General features: G+C 39.6%; 1 protein-coding gene and 1 long non-coding RNA gene across 14 annotated transcripts in view; one reads left to right on the top strand and one right to left on the bottom strand.

The window, feature by feature from the left end:
- Positions 1-25,560, bottom strand: part of ST3GAL3 (ST3 beta-galactoside alpha-2,3-sialyltransferase 3) — a 178,999-nt gene that overhangs the window by 106,301 nt on the left and 47,138 nt on the right. For 9 of the 13 annotated variants that reach the window (XR_014512600.1, XR_014512601.1, XR_014512602.1 and 6 more), the window contains 2 exons: positions 17,164-17,206; positions 4,982-5,074 (listed from right to left, as the gene is read on the bottom strand). Coding sequence is in view for 10 of the 13 variants with exons in the window: in XM_083446108.1 (XP_083302234.1) it covers positions 4,982-5,074; positions 17,164-17,206 (136 nt within the window). In the remaining 3 variants the exon portion in view is untranslated. Of the gene's footprint in view, positions 1-4,981; positions 5,075-15,506; positions 15,568-15,673; positions 15,766-17,163; positions 17,207-25,560 lie in introns of those variants that run through there. The other 4 variants (XM_083446104.1, XM_083446105.1, XM_083446106.1 and 1 more) reach the window with 3 other exon arrangements.
- Positions 17,145-23,972, top strand: LOC310680031. The gene is made up of 2 exons (XR_014512624.1): positions 17,145-17,233; positions 23,802-23,972. It is a non-coding gene; the product is annotated as an uncharacterized lncRNA (long non-coding RNA).

Genomic DNA, 25,560 nt, shown 5'->3' with positions numbered 1-25,560 from the left:
CAGCCTCAACACTTCAGCATGATAAAAAGTTATGAGGAGTAAAATGATATGCCACTCATTAATCTAGGATGGGCTAATCAACTTGAAAGATGTTTTGTTTTATTTAGGGCCAGATTCGATTCAATTCAATAGTTGCACCAGTAGGCGTTAGAGCAATAGAGGTTCCCTCCTCCACACCGGCTCTGGGGGTCAAGAGAACCTCCAGAAGAAAGCACAGGGGAAGAGAGGGGAGATCATTCCACCAGGCAAGCAGAAATGCATGTATTGATGGAAAAATCACATTAGAGTAATGCTTAATTCCAGCCCAACTAATTAACTTATTGTTTGGAGAGGGGGAGAGAAAATGATTGAGGAACTACTGCAAGTGTGCAGCAGATAATAACACAAAGCTGCAGGGTGTCTCTCTCAATAGCAAGAGCGAATCATATCTTTTCCACTGCATCAATATTTAGGACTCATGGTGGTGGTGTTCAATAAACCAGAAGCTGAAGACATGATGATGGTTGCTGATGATTACATGGCTATTAAAGTGTATTAGACAAATTCATGGCTACTAATATGTTAGAGGAAGTGTTAGAGGAAGTGTACCTCTGAATAAAAATTACTGGGAATCATAAGTAGGGAGAGCACTATTGCACTCAAATCTTGTTTTCAGTCTTCCCATAGGCATCTGGTTGGCCATTGTGAGAACAGGACTAGATAGGCCTTTGGCCAGACCCAGTATAATTTTTCTTATGCTCTTATTACAGGAGGAAGAAATAATGAATCCACGATCCACTTGGTACCTGCAGTAGCTGCTATTGTTTTTACCCCACCCCCAAATTTCCTTTATCCTCTTCCTGGCTATATTTAAGTCATTCTTCAGCAGTGATCTGTGCTACTCCTATCAACTAGATTGAATGTGCATAACTTTCTTTTTTTAAACACTGGATCAGCCCCTAACTGCCATCAAATCACAGAACACATCTGTCTCTATGGACTGAATAATAAAAGTCTCAGATTTTTGCTTCCTATGATTTTTATGTTTCAGTCTAGGGAGATAGATAAGATCTAGATGGTAGTTGTTGGGTGCGTTCTCGTGTAATAGTCATGCAAATGCAGCGATATTTCATTTGTGTGCTGTGTGAGTGTCAGTGTGACTGGGTCATACTTCCCAGTAAACTTCATGGCTAAGTCGGGGTTTGACTTCTGCAAACGTGAATCCTTAACAACATGGACTATTTGTCTTCTAGTTAAATGTATGCTTCAATTATTTTCTCTAGCTTGGTATTAAATAGTCTGCCAGCACTGCTGAGTAAAAAAGACTAGATAAAACAACAACACCATGATCATTAATATCAATGGTTGTTTATCATCCTAATAGAGAGTATTATGCAACTGAAAAGTATTTTTCTAGCATTTTAAGCATTAGTTGGCTGATATAAACAGGTACTGTGTCTGTTTCCCCTTTTTTGAGAACCAGGAACTCTCAACCAGTAAAACTGTAAATCTCCACTAATTCATCAACCTGGAAAGAGAGTATTTCATATTCCTTGGCTCTTTCACTAGTATAGTCATCAAATAAGAATACCGTGAACTAATTACTAGAGGAGGCATCGCTGTTAATTAAATCCTTCTATGCTGCAGAAGGCAGAAACGCACAAGAAATGAGTCCTAGAATCACAAAAGGAGGGAGGGAGCAAGGGTCATGCAAAGAAGATTACTATGCAACATAATCAGTATAAAACTGTCAAAACAGACTAATTAATGAATGGACACACCCTCCCTCCCTTTTAAAATTACTAAGGCTTTGGTAAAAGAGGCGATAGTATTAAGCTGAACATTTTATATTAACTGAAAGAATTAATATATACAGCAGATACTGCTATCTCAGTGGAGAAGAGTTGAGTTAATTTGCAAGGACAACTGGAGCCTTTGAACTTAACTGGGGCTTTAAAGCAACAAGCCTGTCACCTCACGCTTTTAAAAAAAAAGATACTTGCTGAAACTGAACTGAAGGAAAAGAAATCACATTTTGTGAAGCTGCCACGGGCACATAATGAAAACCAAAGTGTGAAGAAACACAGAAACATTTCATATATATCATTTTGAAATGTTCCAGGTTTTAATTTAAATGTGATACCTAATACATATGGAAGTTTCCAAAATGCAATAATTAAAATAATTGCTCACCATAAATTAGCTCCCCCAGAACTAAGGCCCCACCATGACAAATTTCAGCATCATTTGTCTTTTCCAACACATACTGAACTATCATCAAGAACAAACGTCACAGCCAGATTGCAGCAGCCTTACAGCATCTATAGTTGAGAAACAGGAACTTGGCCATATATGGATGTGAGGCAATGTGCAGACAGAAAGGGCCTTTCTCCATTTTGGTCTCCTTCTGGAAAGATGGGCTCCCTGCAAAGTATGCCTGAACATAGATACCAACTCCCTGGGGCCCTGGGTGCCTGAGCACCCACAAAATTCCCCATGAAGGGCCCGGGCATCCACAAGGTCTATGGCAGGGCCATGCACGCTGCATGGCATCCACAACCCTTGGAACCCACAGTCACAGGGCCAAACTGGCACATCTGTGCCTCAGCAATGTCATTCTCCAAGCATCTGCCAACCTAACAGTACCTTAGCAAACCTGAAAACTGAACAGGTAACTAAGAACAGAGGGAGAATAATGAGGGGACATGACAGGGGGCGACTCCTGGTGTCCCTGCCTACTCTCACTCCTAAGTAAGACAACAGAGAGGCTCCAATGACCATTGTGCCAGACTGTCCCATATCCATCAAGAGGAACAAGAGGAACAATATACAGCTAAGGCAAAACTACGTCTCTCCTTAATGTCCATGGAATGTACAAGGCAAGTTTCATCTTGTGTAAAACATGCCCTCAAAAATTCAGTCTCCCAGAATATTCTGCAACATCCACCTCTCAGAAGTGGCACCTGCAATCAAGCAAGTATCTTATAGTGCCTCATGAAAATATGAACTCACCCCTAAGTGGCTACTCTATTGATTTCCTTTCTGAAAGCTCAAACCCAAATGCTAATAGACGCTGCTCATCCTTTAAGGGAATATATCATAATACCCTGCAGGGACTAGACCATGTGAAAAACGAACAAAATATTTTAGCTGCAGTTCATTCATTTTCACCTTTGTATTCTTGTTATAAAAGAAGTGTGTCTAGACATTCCATTGTTGCTCCCATAACCTAGGTTTAGCTCCTAGTTTTCATATTTCAGTTTCTAACACTGCAGCAAAGCAGACACATACTGCCAGCAGGATTTCACTCTGCAATCTCCCATGCACATCAGGGAACTGGACACACATTTCCAAAGTCTGTCTAGTGTACCCTAACAGCAGAATATAATTTTTTAGCACAGAACTCCAGAGCCCCTTTTCATAGCAACCAGATTACATTTTACTGAATTATACTGAAAACTGGATATAAAAGTGACCACCATCTTTTGACCCTACACATCTGTACATTATTCACTGCTGATACACAGTGAATATAGTCCTGAAGTCACATTATAAAACCCAACATTACCCATACTTTGTTGAATTCATCTCTCAATAAATCCACACGTACACTGAGAAATGCTACTGGAACAACTTCATAATGAGTTATACATGTTTTGTCTCCTTTTAAAACAGCAGACCAGAAGCTCTTGACTTATGATGCGAATGCTCTTTGTTATTTCCACACAACTGTGAACTACAAAATGGCAGGCAGGCAGACAGGCAAGCAGGGTTTGTACACTGGTACATAACTGCAGCTTGTTTGTGAGCAGAAAATCCTCAGGGTTAGGAAGGGCTTTGTCGCATTGTGTACTGTATACCGCACGCATATTCCGTAGGACTGGAGGCCCTTGTATTAACTGTGGAAAGCCAGACCCCTCTTCCCAAAGAAAGGTCAAAAGCTATTCAGCAATCCAACTCTCAGATGAGCAAAGGCCTCTAATTTAGAATGATCTTTTCAATGAACAAGGACACAGCAACAAGCCATTTAAAGCCAAACAGTGAATACTGGTTTCTGCCTTTCAGCTCCTAAAATCTCTTGCATGCTGTCAGATATACACATATATTTGAGAATCACCAGTGTCATCATACTATAACATGGTTCTATTTTTATCCAAGAAACAGCTTTCTTTATAAGCAAGGCAGACACACACACGCATATACAAACTACTTGATGACTGCAAAATCAAGTGAAGAATCATATATGCTTCTAAGAACCTAAAATGGACTGGATGGTGGACAAGGCAGCTCCTCTTCAATTCAAAGTCATTTGGCACCCACAAGCACATCTCCCCTTCACTAGCAGTTAGCATACAAAAAAGATTACGGTAAGTAACTAGCCTTTCATAACACCTACAAATTAGGTACTTGGGGCGGTTCCCTCACTCTGCCTGCTGGGAGGGTCAGTCTTGTGAGCACAAATCAACCTATCTTTATCAGTGCAATTCTAAGCAATCTAAAAAGATGGAATGCATAAAAAAGGGAAATGGGAAAGGAAGAGAAACAATACATGAATATTCAGACACAGTTGCATATTATTAAATGCTGTAAAGGATGGCAAATATGATAAGAAATTATGCATGTATGACTAGTGATATTTATATTTTGGAATTAATCGGTACTGTTTGTCCTCCTGTTTCAAGGTACAGTTTTAGATTATGAAATATGTTGATTTGGCCCATAAATTAGGTAGTAACTTTTAATGACATGAGGAGATGATGTTTTAAATCTTTCAAAATGTGTTAAGTGGCTTTGATTATGGATTCACAAAACTAGCTTATTTTATGTTACTGTAACATACGCCCCTGATAATTTAGAAATCACTAAGAATATAGTCCCCCAAATCTCTAAATTACGATATTACCTTAATCATCGTCATCATCATCGTACCACAAACAGGGGAAAATATTATGGTAGGAGTAAAGGTCTGTAATGCACAAACCTGAAGGCACAGGTAACTTACTTTGGGAAGATGGCAGTCATGAGTGCAGATGCATATCCAGGCTTGCAAACCCCCTCTGAGATGTTAGCATACTTGGATGCTAGTTCTGGAGGCCTGTGAAGAAAGAAAAAGAATCAAGCTAATCCTGTATGTCAGCTGTGTCACCTTTTATCAATTGTTTTTCCTCAAATAGTTAAGAGCAGCAACAGGGGGAAAGTAATATTAAACAAATAAGAATGTGATAGCATTGAGCACCTAATATGTTCCCTGCAATTATAGGACTTTAGACACCAAGAAAGGTAAAGAAGGGGATCTCATATGCTATTTTAAACTTGAACTTTCCAAAAAAGATGGAGGTAAGTAGCAACAAAGAATCTCTTGTCAGATTGTTTTTCTGTTGCATGACAGATCTACATGCCTTGTGAAGTTACTATTTGCAGAGCAAGTCTAACCAAATTACCACAAATTTCTACCAGCCAGTGTGGGAATGGAGGCACTTGACATTTCTCTATCACAGGCGCAACATTGTTTCCCAAGTTCATTTTCTAATTGCTCGTCCTCTCTCACAAACAATGGATATGTCTTTACATTCTAAGAAAAAGCATTGTGGTTGAGCAGCTAATGTTTCTGCTAGGCCTGAGGAGAATGAAGTACTTTTAAACAGCCACTTGCTATGTGAGTCAAACAAACTGGATTTTGTGTCTGCCATTTTATCACCAAAAACTCCCAAGTTACCAAACTAAACTCTTAGGGGCTACATATCACAACCTTTATAATTGCAGCTATTGGGGGCATTAATTTCTGCCTTAATTCCTCTCCTTTCAAGGTTTTATTGACAAATACAAAAAGAATATTGGCCACATAATAATTGTAACCTGTTACTTATATACCTTTTGTAAAATGGTTGTTCTTTCAGCGAAGCAGTTGGAGCCACTCTATACCTTTAAAGGTTTGGATTTAAACCTGATCCTGAGTTATCAACACCAACACAAATTAACAAATCATAGGTTTCTTTCTTTCTTAAGATTTAAAGTAGTAAGAAAGCAAAGCAATCTCTCAGGATCACAGTTACCACAGCAACTGCACTTCTGATTATATGGGCTCCATCTTAACCTGTATAAATATTTAAACCACCATCTTTAATAAAGCTGAAGGCCAGCTAAGGTATCACAGCATAACTTTTCCCCAAATGCATTGAAAAGCCTGACTGCATGTGCAGGAAGGAGCACTATTCAAGAGAGAGGTCATTCTTTGAGGATGTCTTAGCAGAATCTATATATGACAGACATTTTCATTGTTTGAGACAATACTGAACGGCATATGTAGGTAGTGAATAGAACTGAAGTTAAATTTTCATTTTAGATTTTGCCCTGGATAGTGTCCCACCTATAATACAAATATTCCAGAAATAACAGAGAGGGGAGCATCACTGTACAACAGAAATTCAGATTTTGGGAGGAAATTGGGTTCTCTGCCTTGTGTGAGTCGGGTACTAGTGAAAAGCCACCATTGGATACAACCATTATGTTATGTGCTTTCATTATTTAATGCCCATACAACTGCGAATATCCTTCTATTTGAGGAGCTAAAACCAACAAAGGAAAAAAAGCCATTAACACCACATCCTATTATACATTCAAAATGTCTACACTGACACAAAATATCTAGCACAATACATAAAGATGTATTCCCCTAGCTTGTCTGTAAAATTTTCTAAAAAATTAAATTCAAAATGCCAAAGTATATTCTGTACGGATCCTGAAAAGGATTAATATCCTTGAGTAAATCCTTTCTTGACTAGTGATGACTTGCTGGTGCCATACTAGGAACATATGTGCTCATGTACCATAAAACCCACAATTACTCCCAAAGTCATTGAAGTCAGAGACAAACTTATTAAACTTTTTCAAACGTAGTAAAAGTTTGTGTTCCAAAGTGCCACAAGCAAGGCTAGGCTTGCAACCCAACCACAGCTGCCAGCTCCATTTGCTTAGCACTACTCATACCCCATTCTGTAGATATACTTGGGTCAGTCTTTCATAGTTTTTCAAGCACTGTTCTCTTTATCTGGGAGTATTTATTTGTCTAGTCCTATTAACCACTACAGATCTCAATCTTTATTAAACTATCACAAAGACATTCACAGCCAGCTTTGAAAACTTACGTAATACATATAGCTAATAACCTGAACCACATCAGAGAAAACGCCGCAGAGGAAGGAAAAGACTGCTTCCCCACAGCACCTTGAAGGCATTATGCAACCGGGACGGTCATATATCAAGGTGCCAAAGGAAGGATATTTCAGACAGATCCTCACAGAGAGCCAAAATCCAGCCATGGATTCCAAACCATGTACACTAATATTTTACATTAATGTAAAAAAGGAAATAAAAACAAGGTACACTAGCATCTTATGACAATAATTAAAACATTTACAGTACAGTATTGCCACTGTCAACTGTAAATGGTACCACAATAGTACCATGCAGATTACAATAACTAAAGAACAACCTAGTGATTCCTAACACTTTGATTATTTGCTATACTTACACCCTGATTCTATTTGTCTTGTCAACAGATAAACTTCTCTAAGTGTTCTTCCTTTTTGAATAGGAACCTTTGGTACCTTTTAGCTCCCTAAAGCAGAAGAAATGCTAAATACAATACTGAATAGTTTTGAAATCTTATCAGCTATGCAGTCCCATGTGCTAGGACTGGAGACTTTTTCAGTTGTCCTGTTTAAGTGGGACAGTATTGACAGCCAGGTTGCTAACCGGGGCAAGATGGTTTGTGCACATAATACCAATCCTGGTCGGACTGCAGCCGGACTATTTCTGGGCCCAATTCAAAGTGCTGGCTTTGATCTATAAAGCTTTAATGGCTCAAGACTGCCTCACCCCATATGAACTGACCCAAACACTGCAATCATCACCTGAGGCCCTTCTTCATGTTCCACCTAAATGAGACGTCCAAAGGGTGGCAACATGAGAATGGGCCTTTTCTGTGGTGGCTCCTCATTTGTATAATGCTCTCCCCAGGGAGACTCACCTGGCGCCTTCATTACATATGTTTAGGCACCTGACGAAAATGTTCCTCTACAACCAGATCTTTGGCTATTTAAACAATCTATGGCCTCTCTCTCTGTCTCTCTCTTTGTGTGTGTGTGTGTGTGTGTGTGTGTGTTATTGGTTTTCTTTGTTACTATATTACATATTTTTGTATTTTTATATTGCAAATCATGCTGTGATCCTCAGATGAAGGGTGGTATCCATACGATAGATAGATAGTATGGATTATACATGTAAATGTTTAAATATAAGTAAGTAAATATTTACTGTCAAAAGAGAACCCTGTTCTGGGCCTGGGTGGGGAATAGCATATTGGACAGCAACTGAAAAGCAGGGGTTATATTTCAAGCTAGGCCCAGCCTATTGATCACTATTCTGGGGCAGGCTGAGGCCTGCTGTGATCTAGTTGAGATTCCTGCATTGCAGGGTTGGACTAGATGAACCTCGGGATCCCTTCCAACTTAGAAATTCTATTATTCTATTTTATTGTTAGCAGTATTCCTTCCCACTGGGAAATAACATATATAACTAGTAGCAGTATAGGAAACCAACATTTATCTCCCTTTCCTCTCACTGTGCTTTCCATTTTTTCATGTGCTGTTTTCCCTAACAGCTTCAGGCAGCTTCATCTCCCTCCACCCATCATCAGAGGTTAAAGCCTTCTGGAGCCTGCTCTGCAAGAAACAGACTTTGGGCCTCAGAACTGGAGATTTGACACCCACTGTGTTAAACTATTTGTTTGGTTTTTGCAATATTTATTACAGATGGTTTCAGAATTCAAAGACACTTCTTTAAATATATACTTCCTTGGAACCTGTTTAGTTTTCACCAAACAAAGCTTTTACGTCTATTGAAACTGTTTTATTATATTGCAATTATCACTTTTTATTTTATAGAAAAGCCCCCAAGTGGTGGATGATAGGCTGATTATTTGTTAAAGTAAGCATCTGGTAGGTACATCCCTGCCAATACACATTTTTAATCAGAATTTATTTAAAACAACAACAACACTTTTTAGTTTCCATTTCCATTTGCAAGCCTGTCACCGTTCCTGTGTTGGGAGCTTCAAAATCAGCTCCAGCTACGCCATGTTTCCTACAACACAAAGAATAGCAGCCCTCCCCCCTCATCCCAACAAACCTACCACTATCATATACTACACATAGGTCAGGGCCTAACTAAGAAATCAAAGCAAATTTAATCCCCACTGCAATATCATTTCATAATTCTAGATCTGCCTCTGACTTGCAAGATCCCATACTGGAAAATAGCTGGGATCTTCAAAGCAGTAGTGAGTTACGGGGGAACCTACAAATTGCATAGTAATATAATCAGACTTCATGCAAGAGGCAAGACTCAAAAAGACACAGAGGAGATGGAGATTAATGTGAATTCTATTATCTTTGAGAGGGTTGAGTGCTAATCTGCCCCAACAGCAATAGTCATGTTATCATGTTAAAACAGAAGCTACTGCCCTGCCAACACCAAGCATTCTGGAGCTTTCCCTCTGGCAAATAAGATGCCTATCATTCACAAACTTCATATGTGGACCAAGATGGTCTTGGTCCAGCCAGTTTTAATTGAGCTTAGAGTTATATTTTATTATTATCACAGAGTACAATTCTGTTTCACTTTTGTTCATTTTTCTTTCATGCCAGGGCTCCAATTTACGATACTGTGCAAAATAATACAGCTGCATTTATATACGCACCAGTAAGCTAGAAAGAAGGCAGACATTATTGATTTAAATTCCTTGCACAATGAGTAAGAAAAGGATGAAAACAATTTATTTTAGTTATTTGTGCATGTGGTGAGCTTACACAAAGCCCAGCTCCACAACGAGACACAGAGGGAAGTGGGGGCCAAAACTGATATTAAAACTTTCTGCATTGATTTTTAAATAAAACATGTTTTAACAGCTTAATAACAAAATATTTTTATTAGTAGAATGAGCTCTAAGTTTCATAAGATAACACTGAGAACAAATTAAAAAGACTTATGAAGAAAACCATGGAGAAAAAATAACATAAAACCAAAACAAAGCCATGGAGTATGGCAAAATCGCTCACCAGAGCATGGGTGAACAGTTAAAGCAATTGCTTATTTGCCTGTGGGCGAGAAGAATCCTAGCCATTAAAGAATGAAAAGACATTAGTTCTTCCAGTGCATCTCCATATCAATTTGGGACCGCCCCATAATGTACATTCACTGGGGATTTGTCAGATCTGATTTAAAATACTCTTAGTGATGAGTATCTACAACCTTAACAACAGTGAAATCCAATGCATGACTACCCATGATTTAAATGGGACTTACTCTCAGGTAACTGTGTGCAGGACTGGAAATTTTTTTCACACAGAGATGCCTCTAATATGTTAACCTAATATTAGTTATGTTTCACCTCAATTTCCTTCTTTCATTATTGAATTTCTCCTTGTAAAAGCTTAAGCACTGCATATTCTATATATAATTCTGCCATTCAAAAGGTTGAACAAACTTCTAATCAACCCTTACCCTAGTAGGATCTGTTTCCAGTCAGTTCAATTTTGCAAATACATATCTATATATTATCTATATATTATCTGCATATTCTAGTAGGAAAGAACACGCACAACCCCAAAATTAACCAAAATAATAATGGGCCTTTTGGTGGATGAGTTTACGTAATTCCTTTTGCTAAACGTAAAGACCGAAGAGCCTTTGGTTTGAATCGCTGCTCAACCATAGAATCAGAGAACTACAGTTGAAAGGGACTCAGAGTCATCTAGACCAACCACCTGCAATACAGGAATCTCAACAAAAGTGTCCATGGCAAACCTCTGTTTAAAGAGATAATATGCTCTAAGATCACTGCAATAAGATACAGTTAATAACAGAGAGATAAAAGAAACAGAAGCAACACTACAAACCACATTGGTAGTGGAATTAAAACAAACAAAATGTCTGGTGAAGCAGGAATGTCAAAAGAGTGAGCTAACCTGGCTTCCCAATGGAGGGAGTTCCCCCTGCTAACAATAAGTCCCAACCAACCTTCTGAAGTCAAAGGGGCGTGGAACAAGGCCTCTTTATGTTGAACTTATGTTGGGAGAAGAGGTCCTTCAAATATCTTGGTCCCAAACCATTTTGGGCTTTCTAGGTTATAACCAGAACTTTGAATTGTGCCTGGATACAAATTGTGCCTGACCAAACTGCGGGAGGCAGTGGAAGACAAGAGTGCCTGGTGTGCTCTGGTCCATGGGGTCACGAAGAGTCGGACACGACTAAACGACTAAACACATACAGGAAGCCATTGCAATTCACATAATACGGAAGTAATATATTCCACAAAGCTGAACACAGCACTTTGCACCAGCTGTAGTTTCTGAACTTCTTTATGGGCAGCCTCACATCGAGTGCACTGCAGTAATCTAATCTGAATGCAATCACGGTATGTGTAAAAGTAGTCAGATCTGCCAAAGTATTTATTTATGCCCTCCTAAAAGTTAAATACTTGTGTCTTCAGCTTCAAGTGGAAAAACACTGTTCGAAAGACCATCCCAGAAATAAGAGGCAAAGGAATCTGCTTAAGCTTTTGTTAATGCTGTGTAGGGAAGACATTTAAATAAACACTAGTAACTCAAGTTCCATGGGTTCCTAAGCTTAGGCTGCCTCCATTTTTATGGTTTTCTCGCAGTCTGGGTTGAGTTTCATTTGGGTTTGAGAGGTTGAAGGTTGTTATTTTTGGCTCTCCTCCTATTTTGGACAAAGACCTCAATTTCTACACATTTTATTTCTTATAAAGAAGTTTGCAATTACAGTGTAATATGTCCTTTCTAGTATAGATATGGGAGATATAACACAAGTATGTAATAAAACAAAGACAAATCCTCAGAGCTTGCAGAATGTCTGGAAAATGGCTGGTGGGGAAGCCCTCCCATGAGTCCTTAGTTTCAATTATGTGATCTCCCTGGAGCCAGCACTACTAAAAGTTTGTGAATGTATGTGCACAGAGCACCTGACACTAACACTGCAAATAACTAATGCAGCCACCAAATAAATACTATAGTTTATTTACTACCACACACACTATTTTAGTTAATCTGTGCGGTTTATAGCAAATCCATGTTTCTGGGCTTCAAAATACATGCTGTACTAACACTGCCATCTGCAATTATTTATGGAGTTGATTAAGCACAGACTGTTGATGCAAGGTTACTCTTCTAGCGACAGGCTAGACAATGGAATGACTGCCAAGTACGTTTATATGGGTCAAGAAACAGCCCTACAATCTATAGCTTCACATAATTTACCGTATTTTTCACTCCATAGGACACTCCTGACCAAAAGACGCACAAAGCTTTTAGAGCAGGAAAACAAGGGAAAAAAAATCTGACTCAAATGTTGTACTAAGCTATTTAAAACAGCAAAGTGTGTGGCTCCTGTCCACTTTGCTGCTTTAAAGCGAGCCACGGTACATAATGAAGAGAATGGAAAAAGGACAGACATTCCATTATAATGCAGCTGTTTTCATTATCACTGGGAAGTCAGTATTGGCAGCAGTCACAAAAATTAAAATTTGAGCATTTTACTATTATTAATCAATCACCCCCAAAGAGCAGCCCGGGAGCACACAGCCTTCCTGCTGCTTGCAAACGTTGCTGGGGCTTCAGGGGAAAGCGGAGGCTGCCAGCAGAGCACCGTGGCTCCTCCCCCCACCCCTAAAGTGCAGCCCAGGAGCGCAGGGCAACAGCGATTTGGCTCCAGGGACCACACATTCGCTCCATAAGATGCACAGACTTTCCCCCTTACTTTTTAGGAGAGAAAAAGTGCATCCTATGGAGCAAAAAATACGGTACATATAGTGCCTAAAATGTCTGCCAGAGCCATTCAGCTTACAGTGTGCCTGTCAGTATGTGTAGCAGCTGCTGATTTGATTAAAGCTTTATATGCAAGTTACCACCCAATTTAAAAAATACCTATGAGGCTGCCCTCTTTTCTGCACCCCAAATTTTCATTTTCAGTGTGAACACAGCTTATTTGGCAGAACTTCAGCCTGACAATATTAGCCCGCATGCAGTTTCACACAGTGCTCACTCTTAAAATTCCCCCCTTGATATACTGAAAGCCTCCTTTTCTCATTTCCTTTCAATTCCCATGAATTCTGGAAAATAATACCAAGCAATCATTACCTAGCTGCGAACATAACAAGTGTGACTTACGTCACATTGAACAGTACAGGCTGAACGTCAACAATGTAAAAAAAGAGGCAGAGATCACAAGAAAGAGAAAGTCATAAGCAGCCCAATGTAAAATACCACATTATATTTACACCAGTTGAATAACATCCCAAATATAGATGCATCTTGGCTATGAACCAAGGAATATGCATTATTCAAAAGCTAGTTTAACAAAAAAAGTTTCTTCATTTGTTTTATCTTTGTTGGTAAAATGATAAAAGAATTCGCTGTCAGAGCTCAGTAAGCTCTGTTTCACAAAGTCATACAGGCATGGAGACACCATCACCAATTAAGTCACTGTTACAGAGTTACATATCAGCAATAGAATTCCACAGGGGCAATCACATCTACAAAACAGCCATATAATGAAACCATTTCTGTCAACAGGGTCATCAACCAGAACATAATATCCATGCAGCACCATGCCCAGATGTCTTCCACTCTGAACCTCTCCCTGCCCCAGGATTATCTTCTGCATTGAGCTCTGGAGAGAGAGATAGATTAGTTTTTAACCCTTTCCTTTGACTTTCTTGCCAATATGAGAAAATATTGTTTTCCACATTTGGAATCTTCAGTTTTTGTAACAAGACACTGCTTTTGCATTGGAAACATCCAGTGATGGCTTATGGATCAAAGGAAAGCATGGTATATACAGTTTTGCTAGAAAATTGTGGGCTTCAATAAAAAAATGTGTTATATATACACACACACACCTGTTAGTAAAATCAATAATATTTGAATAATACTGCATTTCCTAACCCATTACAACAATATTTAGTTTATTTATGCTTTCTAAATGTCCAGGTAATCTATCCAAATATTTCTTTTTGGTACAACTACCCAATCAGCTATACCTGACCTGTGCAGGTAGTCACCAAATTCAGATTTCTTGCTAGATACTCAAGAATTTGAATAAATTGGAACTCTGTGTGATTGCTTTTTGATGGGCTGGAGTATTTAGGAATTTGGATCTAAAAACAAAATAACAAAATTGTACAAAATAACATGGACAGACTGTTGCCCCAAATTAACCTTAAATCTTAATTGTTAGCAGACATTAGATTTCTCTCGCTAGCACATCTAACATAAACGGTTGACCTCAGTTAGTGATTTGCATGAAATTGCCCAAATTATATATTTTTGTAAATAATGTGGGGTTTTTTGTTTTTTTTGTTAAAATTGTTGACAACCACCTTCAAAATAGGTAAGGCAGATTTAAAAAAAATCAAAATCAAATGACTATACCTTTAATTATTGACAGGAATTTGTGGTCTACAATCAGAACTTACTAGTTTCTGAAGTTTGAAATGAAGCCCAAACTGGGCTCCACAAGAGGCACTAACAAATCCTTGGCATTTCCAGTTAAAAGGAGATTTTTAACATGTGCAGAAAAACCTCTGCATATGCTCCATAGAGCCACTGCCAGTCAGAGCAAACAACACTGGGCTAGATTGGAAGCTACCTTCTACTTAGTCAATGTTCAAAATTCATACAGGCCATGATCCAGTCCCTCTGCTTAAGAAGGGCAGAGCGCTGGTATTCAGTGAGTGACAGGTATCTCAAAAATAGAAGAACAGGGAGAAATGGCCTGGCTTATATTTTAACAATATGTGATGAGTTTGAAGAAGAAGAAGTGCATACAGAAAAATGTATACACTGAAAACCAATAGGGGTATATTAAAGAGCATGGCATAAAAAACAACCAAAAGGTAGAACATGCACAAATGAAAAACTGAAATACAAGGGTGCTGGTGTTGTCATATTCTTACATACCTTAACTCATATACACGTGTGTGTGCACGTATATGCATGTGTGTATACACATCTTATCAGAAGGTGGAAAGTGGCATATATGTGAATGAATCTTATGAAACCTTCCCCTGCTTGAGGAAAATTATGTGTGCCACAAACTAGTCAACATGCCTTATAGCAGTGGTGGGGAACTTCTGACCTGTGGGCCTAAATAGGGTTCATTTTGGCCAGAAGGCCATTTTCCTGCCTACCTGCCACCTGATCAGCAGTACTTGTTAAGTTCTTTGCCTTTAGCCGTATGTTTTGATTTCAAACTGCAAGGGCAAAGGAAAATGTGCCACCTGACAGAATGCCAAAATGGCCCACAGGGGTTAGACAATCTTAGCAGCCATTCTGCCAGCTGGAAACAGTTCCCTACCCATGCCTCATAGTGCCACACTTTGTTATTATAACTTCTTACTGCTACAGACTAACATAGTTCTCTGCACCTTATCACTGGTTATGGCTTACTTCAATCTAGTCTTCATTTCACACCTGTTTTATACTTCTACACTGGCTATTAAATAGTAACCTGAAATGAAGCAACAGAAAAAGCACAATATTAAACACAATTGCTGGCAATTGTTCAAATTTAATTCCCCCCCCAAGTTTACTTTGTGTGTAGGACAAGCACTTACAATTAGTTTGAATGAAGTTGCTTGAGAAAATTTAATTCTACCATTTCCTCTGTAACTTGTCACTGCATTATTCAGATAACTGTGTATGCCCTTACTACAGCCATTCCCACCCTGGTGCCCTTCAGGTGTTTTGAATGACAGCTCATTCTACAGTTCAACTGTCACTTGGCAGCAGCCATTAATATCAGGCTACAACAGGGGAAGGAAAAGAAAGGATGCTGGGCCACAACCAATTCTGCTGAGAAGCCAGGCTCTGTCCTCCATTGACAGTCACCTGGCAGCAGCCATTACATCAGGCTCCAGCAAAAGCAAGAGTAGGAATGCAGATCCATTCCTTAGTTATATGTGAGAGCAGCAATTTCTTAACACATCCGCTCGCCATCTGGTCATTAGAACAACTTGTAACTAAAAACTTGTAGCTTGCTTATTTTCTCCCCACTTCCATTCCATTTTCATTTTGTGTCATGTATTTCTAGACTGTAAGCCTGACAGCACAGGTTGACTTTTTCAGTCAACTATGGAGTAAGGTAAAGGTAAAGGGACCCCTGACCATTAGGTCCAATCGTGACCGACTCTGGGGCTGCGGCACTCATCTCGCTTTATTGGCCAAGGGAGCCGGCGTACAGCTTCTGGGTCATGTGGCCAGCATGACTAAGCCGCTTCTGGCAAACCAGAGCAGCGCATGGAAACGCCGTTTACCTTCCCGGCGGACAGGTACCTATTTATCTACTTGTACTTTTTGATGTGCTTTCAAACTGCTAGGTTGGCAGGAACAGGGACTGGGCAACAGGAACTCACCCCGTCATGGGGAATCGAACCACTGACCTTCGATCGGCAAGTCCTAGGCTCCGTGGTTTAACCCACAGTGCCACCCGCTTCCCATCAACTATGGAGTACTCACATCTAAAACAATATTAAGCTTCTGCCCTTTGAAACCTGTTCAGGGAATGTGATCTGTCATTTTACAAATTTAGCTCTAATTTTAAAGTTTATGACATACACAAGGCAAGGTGATGTACCTTACTGAAGAACAGATATGAATATTCATCAGGTCAGATTGATCCGATGAGCAGATAGAGAGGGAGATCACATCCCTATGGTCACACTAGTCTTGGTGAAGAGGTTGAAATACCAGAGCTATGACAGGGCTCAACAGCACAAGCTGCTTTTCAGTACTAATAAAAACAACATTAAAAAAAATACAGTGGCCAAATTGGGGAGCGGGAGTATAGGTTACCACCATTGGTCTTATTCCTGAGAAGATACTGTGCAGTGCAATCAGCTATCAACAACAAAAAGTGCAATTGTGTATCTTATTGACCAAGAGAAAAGTTGTGAGCAAAATAGGAAGAAGCTGCCAACCAGCTCTGTTAATATTGTGCCATACTACTGAGCACTACCCTACAGAGCTAGGGATCAGAATCTATTTTGTCTCCAGCGGAAACTAATAATGCTAGATCAATAAAAAGCCTTTCCACAGTTCTACTCACAGTCTGGAATCCAGCTGCAGGAGAAATCCCAGTTTGTCATATTCTGAAAGACAAAAGCAGGAGAGTTCAGGTAATTAAGGCAATACAACTTTTCATCATCAGGTGTCCTACAAGAGAGCAGAAACTTTTAAAAAAGATAATCTCTTGTGAAGGGCACAAAAGGTTAGAAACTGGATATGACAGCATGGTTAATAAATCAAGAAGTTCTTGTTAAATGTACCACCAGATGAATAATTTCTGGTTTCTTAATTTCTAAAATCAGAATTAAATAGACTATTTTACATAAAGAACCTACAAAAAAGAATAAAGACGCACTTGCATTGGCTATATACACACATACTTCTTTCAACTTGGTCCTGAATGTGAGTTGTCATGCAAATTTATAAAGCATAGCCAAGAACTACATTTAACCCTTGCATTTTTACTCAAAAGGGTATAGCAGAAGGGAGTATCAACAACCTCCCATCCTGTTCCATTTGGCAGTCTCAAGTCTTACAGAGGTTTCAATCCAAATTGCATTCCTGCCTAGCAAAGGAGGAACAGTAGCAGCCCAGCTTCCAGCTGCTTCAAGTGCTGATGTGCAAAATTTACAGGCTGCATTTACACCTTCTCATCAAGTCAAATAAACTTTCAAATGAATTCCATCACCTCACCATACCCCAGCAAAAACACAACATTCTTTTAAAAAGACAAGATAATAATGTCACATTTTCAAGCCAACAATACTGCATTTTGAGAAACAGCATTTTAATTACAAGACATACTATATAATTAAAATTTCCTTTAGGAAGGTTATTGAGAAGACAAATCATTAACACTGAATGAGTGCAAATCTGAAAGCAAGTGTTATATACTTTCCCTGATCCATATTATCTACACATTTGGGCTGCAAGAGGTAAAATCATGCAGGAAACAGTTGAATAAATCCCATGATCAACACAAAGTCTGCAACAGGCAAAAAGTAGCCTTGTCTAAGCACAGTTCCAAGGAATATAAATGAAATACAGCTTAAGACTGGAAGTTCTGAACACTCTAAAATTCCAGTGCCTTCAACTAAAGATTAAGCATTGTGGATTTGCTATGTATCTCCTGAGCAATGATACTCTTAACAGGCACCAGTCACTTTGGGTGGGGTTCTAAAGGTAAAGGTAAAGGGACCCCTGAACATTAGGTCCAGTCATGACCGACTCTGGGGTTGCAGCGCTCATCTCGCTTTATTGGCCGAGGGAGCTGGCGTTTGTTCGCAGACAGCTTCCAGGTCATGTGGCCAGCATGACTAAGCCACTTCTGGCAAACCAGAGCAGCGCACGGAAATGCTGTTTACCTTCCCGCCGGAGCGGTACCTATTTATCTACTTGCACTTTGACGTGCTTTCGAACTGCTAGGTTGGCAGGAGCAGGGACCAAGCAACAGGAACTCACCCCGTCGTGGGGATTCGAACCGCCGACCTTCTGATTGACTAGTCCTAGGCTCTGTGGTTTAACCCACAGCACCACCCGCGTCCCCCGGGTGGGGTTCTACATGGGTAGATATCTCAGTCATTTGTTGCAATACCATACAAAATCTTGTGGGCATCAATATAAATTTGATGCAAACAACCAAGTGTCATACATTATGCAAATTGAATTTTAAGCTTCCTTCAGACCTATTAAACCCAACAGACCCCTAGTGACCCTTTACTGTAGCAATACATTCTACTCTTGTTACTTATTGAAGAGCCATACTCTGACCCTTTGAACTGCAGAAAAGGCATGTTCTTGTGTTGCCACCCTCTGGACTTCTCATGGAGGAAGCACATGAAGAAGGGCCTCAGATGATGATTGAGCAGTCCAGGTCAGTTTATATGGGGAGAGGTGGTGCTTGAGGTATTGAAGTTCTGGGCTGTTTAAGGCTTTATAGGTCAAAAGCAGCACTTTGAATCGGACCTGGAAACTAGCTTACAAGCAACAGTCAGGCCAGGATCAGTCTAATATGCTCAAACATATTATTGCCCCGGTGAGCAACCTGGCTGCCGAATTCTGCACCAGCTGAAGTTTCCAAACCATCTTCAGAGGCAGCACCACATATAATGTGTTGCAGTAATCTAACTTACAGGTTACCAGAGTAATTAACAACAGAAGTTAGGCTCTCGCTGTGCAGATAGGGGCACAGCTGGGCCATGCCACCAAACCCAATTTAGCATCAAGCAACAGCAAAGGTTCCAAGAGTATCCCCAAGCTACATACCCACTCTTTCAAAAGGAGAGCAACCCCATCAGGAGCAGGCAACCTCCCATCCATCCAGTGTAGAGAACTACCCACTAACAGTGGTTCAGTCTTATCTGCATTGAGCATCAATTTTTTGGCTGTCATCCAGTCCATTACCAAGGAAAGACAATGGTAAAGGAGAAGGAGAGCTGTGTGTCATCAGCGTATTATTGACAACAGACTCCAAAGCTGCAGATGAACCCACTCAACAGTTTCATGTAGATGTTAAACAGCATGGGAAACCCCACAATGAAGCCTCCATGGGGTCAAAGAGCACTCTTCAAGCATCACCTTCTGGAAGACTGTCCAAGTAGGACTGGAACCACTGCAAAGGAATGCCACCCACTGCCTACTCTGATAGCCGCTCCAGATGAAGTCAAGAAGAATGACCAAGGACATATTTTTCCTGTCTCTCTCCCAACAAAGGTCTTTATATAGGGTGACCAAAGCAGTTTCTGTGCCAAAACCGGGCCAAAACCCCAACTGAAATGGATCTAGAAAATCAGCTTCCTCCAAGAGCACTTGGATCTTATCCATGACCACCCACTCAAGAACCTTGCCCAAGATGGGGAGATAGGCAACTGGCCAGTAATTACTTAGATTTTCCTAATCCAATGAGGGCTTCTTAAGGAGTACTCTTACCACTTCTATGTTTAAAAAAGTATCTCAAAATGTCTATTACTGATACACATATGTGTGGTGCAATTGTCATAAGAGCGTACAGAGGAAGATGGGAGATCCACATTCACAAGCTGAAGATTCTTCAGACTCATAACTGAAAAAGAAACTCATATATACAGAAAATTTGAATAATCAGTTCTCAGATTGATTTATAAGAAAGTCAATTATATCATACATATTCAACAATAATTAATGTTGTGCTTGCATGATAATATATACTTTGTAGCCTAAAAGGCCACCCAAATTTGCCATTGATAGTCAAGTACAGGCATAGGCAAACTCAGCCCTCCAGATGTTTTGGGACTACAACTCCCATCATCCCTCGCTAACAAGACCAGTGGTCAGGGATGATGGGAGTTGTAGTTTCAAAACATCTGGAGGGCCGAGTTTGCCTATGCCTGGTCAAGTAGATACTGCAAATATTTCAAATTTCAAGTATAGGGGTAATAAAAAAGAGGTAAAAATGTTTTATTCCATGCATCAAAAACTGAGAAATTTCACCCTTTTAAAAAAAATTATAGGTAAGTATTAAGAAAGAACAATTCAAACAAATATGCTAATGAGTGCATCAATCTTAACAAAGGTTTGGGACCTGTTGCTATTCTGGATATCATAGAGAAAGCTACACCTGAAATAAAGGGCAACAAAAGCATTCACTGCATGAGAACACTGACCAATGAATGATTAGGAAAACTTGACCTTGCTATACTAAGAGATGTGAAGAGGAACTCCTGCCCATCTGAAACGAATCAAGCAGAGCTATCTTACTCAAATAAGGAAAGTAGAAACATTAAGAACATAGGGAACAAAAATATGAAAACATGTGACTAACTTTCTTTGTACAGCATAGTGCAATGTGTCACAGATAACCCTAGCATATCACAAGTACAAGAAAACAATTTCCCCTCATACCACAAAGCACACTAGGCCTTGGGTCAAGAGAGATAAAAATTCTTCTAAGCTATAGGGCACCCTAGTTTCAAATGAGAACCTACCACTGCCAACGATTTAATAATAAAAGTGTAGCAGAAATAACACAAACAGACTTACAGCCAAGCACAGCAAGCTCAATAAACTACACACTTTTCATGCCAAGCTAAACACTGGCACAAATATGGAACTTTCCTCTGAACATCTAGGAGTTTAACTGCTGGACAGTTAAGTGAGAAATGCTTAGTCTAATTGCCCAGCTCCCAACAGACCACCCAAACAGACAACACAGCAGAAAGAGCAAATGCATGTACAATCCATCCACCTTCACATTTTCCAGCTGCATCCACATGTTTACACAGAGAGAAGGAAACTAATTTGTCTCTAGTGTGTATTCCTCAGGGGCCAAACCACAAAACGGACTAAATACTCCACAAGCATAATTATGAAAAATTGTACACACAAGTCAAACCAAAGAACACAGATACTACAACTTCAGCTGCTACCTGACAACATTCCTTTTTGTGGAACCTATAATGTCTGCTCTCATTAAAAGAATAAGAGGTACAGCCCACTTCTATGCTAAGGGGCTACGTACACATTTGTGGTAGAGTTCTAGAAATATGCCTGTACACTGCTGGTTACGGGAATTGACTCATGCTCTATGCATAAATTCCATCCATTTGCTCTCTCTGTATGTACCACCTTACCTGTCATAGCCTCAGTTCGCAATGGGAATTTTGGTGGCCAATCAGCCAAACCTAACTGATTAGGTTAATTGATTTCAAGTTTCCTAATAAGACAACACAGAAAGAACATGAATGAATCTAGATTCTTTGCATTTTTGGATAATAGTAATATATGGTTAACCCTGGCTCCAAGGCAACCTTCCGTTGAGGTTCACTGGTATTAGCTTTTAGCCTCCTGTTTCTGAATCTTGCCTTCTAATGTCTGAGACAAGCAGTTCTACAAAACGTGGTGTGCCCATGCCAATGTTCATTAAAAGTTTCTAGTTTGAGAAACCTGTTTCACAGTTTCAATATATTCGGAGAGTTAGGGAATTCATTATATTGGTGAGAGTTCAGACTAATCTCTCTGATCATTCTCTTACTGGAAACGGACCTGAACCAATGGATTCAAGTTACAAGAAAGGAGATTTTGACTAAACATCAGGAATAATTTCTGACAGTCAGAGTTGCTCCACAGTGGAACAGACTCCCACAAGAGGTGGTGGCCTCTCCTCCTTTGGAGTTTTTTTAAGCAGAGGTTGGATGGCCATCTGTCATGTATAATCTAGTTGAGATTCCTACATCGCAGGAGGTTGGACTAGATGACCCTCTGGGTCCCTTCCAACTCTACAATTCTATGATTCTAGGACTGTTACAACATTTCCTTGGGACCTACGTGTATACATGTCTGCAGATTACAGATTACTGTATTTTTCTGTGTATAACACGACCCCATGTATAAGACAACCCCTATTTTTGGGAGCCCTCAACAGTTGTGGAGCTTCTTTTGTAAGTTCGCTGAGCTGTTGAGCAGCTTTTTGATGATCCCCCGCTCTGGCTATCGGAACTGGTGCCATAATACACCACATACTGGCAATCACCAAATACTCTTCCTAAGCCGGGAAGAGCAGGTAAGCTGCCTCCTCTCTGACATTTCCCTGCTACCGCTGTAGCACCAACCCTCGCTCACCTAGAATATTAACCCGTGTATAAGACGACCCTCAATTTATCACAAAAAAATCAGAAAAAAGGTCATCTTATACATAGAAAAAACCCCGTAATGTTTAAGGAATAAACCCTTATGGAATTAAAAGGACTGTCTGGGCAGAATATAGCTGAAATATGCTAGGGGAACTATTTACCATTACAACCCTAGTTCTATTCTGCTAGAAGACAGCTCTCTTGCCTAGTAGAGTTGGCCCAGAAACAAACATGTTTTCTGAAATGCACAAGAGCACAGTGTGAGTTTCTTTGGGTCACAATCTGAATACTGGAGTGCCCTTGTAAGGCCCTTGGGATATGCGTGTGTGTATATATACACAATAGACAACGGATAATAACTTTCCCAGAAAAATATCACAGAGGAACAGGTAGGTGTAGATGAGAAGTGATGCCACAGTTCACCTGTACAGTGATTATTTTGGTTTCTGGGGAGAAAAGAACCTCCCATCCCAAACTGAGTCTTGATGACAGTTTACTCAGTGGCCTTACCATGGTTTGCACACAACTACTTAATGGGCTGGCTGTTTGTAACAGCCAACCAACATTATTTATTTCTCCTTGCTATTTCTTACAGATAATATCCAACATGAAAGCCTTAACTAGATTAACTTCCATGCATCTATTATATCAATAAAGATACTTTATAGCCAATTGCTCTATATTTTTCTCACGGAGCAAACATTCATATAAACAGTCTTCAATCATGAATGCCATCCTTTGATTTAGAGTGTTTAGCAAGTTATGTAATTCAGGTACTGCATTTTCAGTAAAATTTCCTTTCCCATGAAAATGCTTGACTAGACCCCTCAGAAACTTCTTTTCTGGGCTCACATCCAGAACATTTCTGAGTGGCACTCTGCCAGCTCCATATCACCTTAGCAATGAAAGAGTTAGTAATCCACTGTTTTGCCTGTATGTATCTTCTGAATAAACAAGGACTGAGACAAAAAAAAGAGAAAAGAGAACGGGGACCAGTAGTCTCAGAGCTTATTCGCAGACTTATGTCAGAGATAGCAAATTCTAAGCATGTGAATATTTTTCTTCTCCACAGTAAATTCAGGGCAGCCTTCAAAACTACGGAAATCTTCCAGACAGGAGTATAAAGAACTCATAGAAAACTCAAAAAGAAAGGGAATATGCATCATCTTGGTCTTTTCTTCTCTAAAAAGTTATGTACTTGGACACATGCAGGTCTTTGTTACATAAACTGTGATTTCATTCAGTGCCATGAATCCTTGTGTAAATGCAGTTAAACATTCCTAAGTGACTGTTTCACAAAAGAGGTTTTGCTCCACTTCAGAAGCCGTATCATATTTCCTAGTAAAAGTCAAAGATAATATTAACAAAAAAGTAATGTGCAAAAGTTCTTGGTGACCTCTGGGGCGAGTCAACTTGATCTGCAAAAGATAACAAATAATAAATAAGAGGACATAGGAATATTTTATTACAAGACTAGATTAAAGGTTATTTCTATGGAGATTCCCACCCACAGACATTCATATCCCATAGCCAATAGAGATGAGAGGTGGAAAGGAGACCAATAGTAGAAAAGAACTGCTGCACTTGACAAACAAGGTACAACAGGAATTGGCAAACCATCAGCCAACTCCCAATTAAACTGTCATGGGGATATAAAACATGGAGTAAGCACTGTTACCCAAAGATGAACTGGAGGAAACCAAGGAAATGTTCTGCAGAACAAATGAGCTTCTACAATTCATTGAAACTGATGAAACTTTATGGGCAGTCATGGCAATTATTTATCAAGTAGAAAAAGTTCTACTGCCCTAGGCACAGATGTCCTCAAAGTAGCATTGAAGTAGAGCATTCTGGATCACAAAAGACAAACTCAGACTTCACCATTGAACTTAAAATAAAATGTTTTTCTAAGTCATGAACAGTTTTCTCTAAAAATAAAATACAGCATTGTTTAAAACTACCATCAGGACATACTGGCTAGGAGCCTAAGTTTCCTCCCACTGGTGGGAGCATCCCTTGAGGAGACTTCTGCTAAAAACACCCCTGGTAGTGTGTGGAGGACAGGGGAATCTCTTGCCAATTCACCTTGGTGTTCCTCCAAATGTATTTGGGAGGGCTGGGGGACTCTTGAAAGCAGCACAAAAAGCAGCACAGCGGACTTATGGGGAAATAGGGAAATGGGTGAAAAATGTTCCCCTCCTATTTTTTAGCTGTTATATTAACAGAAGTTATAAGGCTAAACACTATTTCTTCATCATTTTCTGGAATGATGTATTTTAGTTAACTAAGCAGAAATATTTTATTTTCCAGGGGCATATGATATCCTAACGTATCAGAGATATGCTCCTTCTGTTCATAGACAGGATGCAAAGGAGAATCCTGCAGGTAGAAGTGGGAGAAGCCAATTTCCTATTATATCTGAATAGATTGATAAAATTTGGTCCATAGTAACTATGCTTAAGTAACTTAGTACAAAAAAATACATATAAACCAGCACAACAGGTTTTTGGGGGTATTTTTTGTAATGTTTTAGAACAAGATCAATTATAATGTCCAACCTTGTGCTGCTTTCAACCTGTTGAAACTGTATTGCTTTTTGCTCTTTATATTTGCTTTATTTTATTAAACAAAATTAAAATGATAAAAAACACTTTTCTCTTTCTCTAAGCCTTGGGGTCTTGGGGTTGGTGGATGAGATATGGAGCCCCCTGGTTTATTTTTAAAAGGAGCAGATGTAGTGAACTATATTGTTTATTTGGTATGAATTTTGTGTTTTGTTTGTGTACTTTTACCATGTGTGTCACCCTGGGATCACCTGGCAATGAAGAAAA

This window comes from Podarcis tiliguerta, assembly GCF_965153285.1.
Source record: "Podarcis tiliguerta genome assembly, chromosome: 6".
Taxonomy (NCBI): domain Eukaryota; kingdom Metazoa; phylum Chordata; class Lepidosauria; order Squamata; family Lacertidae; genus Podarcis; species Podarcis tiliguerta.
This window is presented reverse-complemented; position numbering and strand designations above follow the sequence as displayed.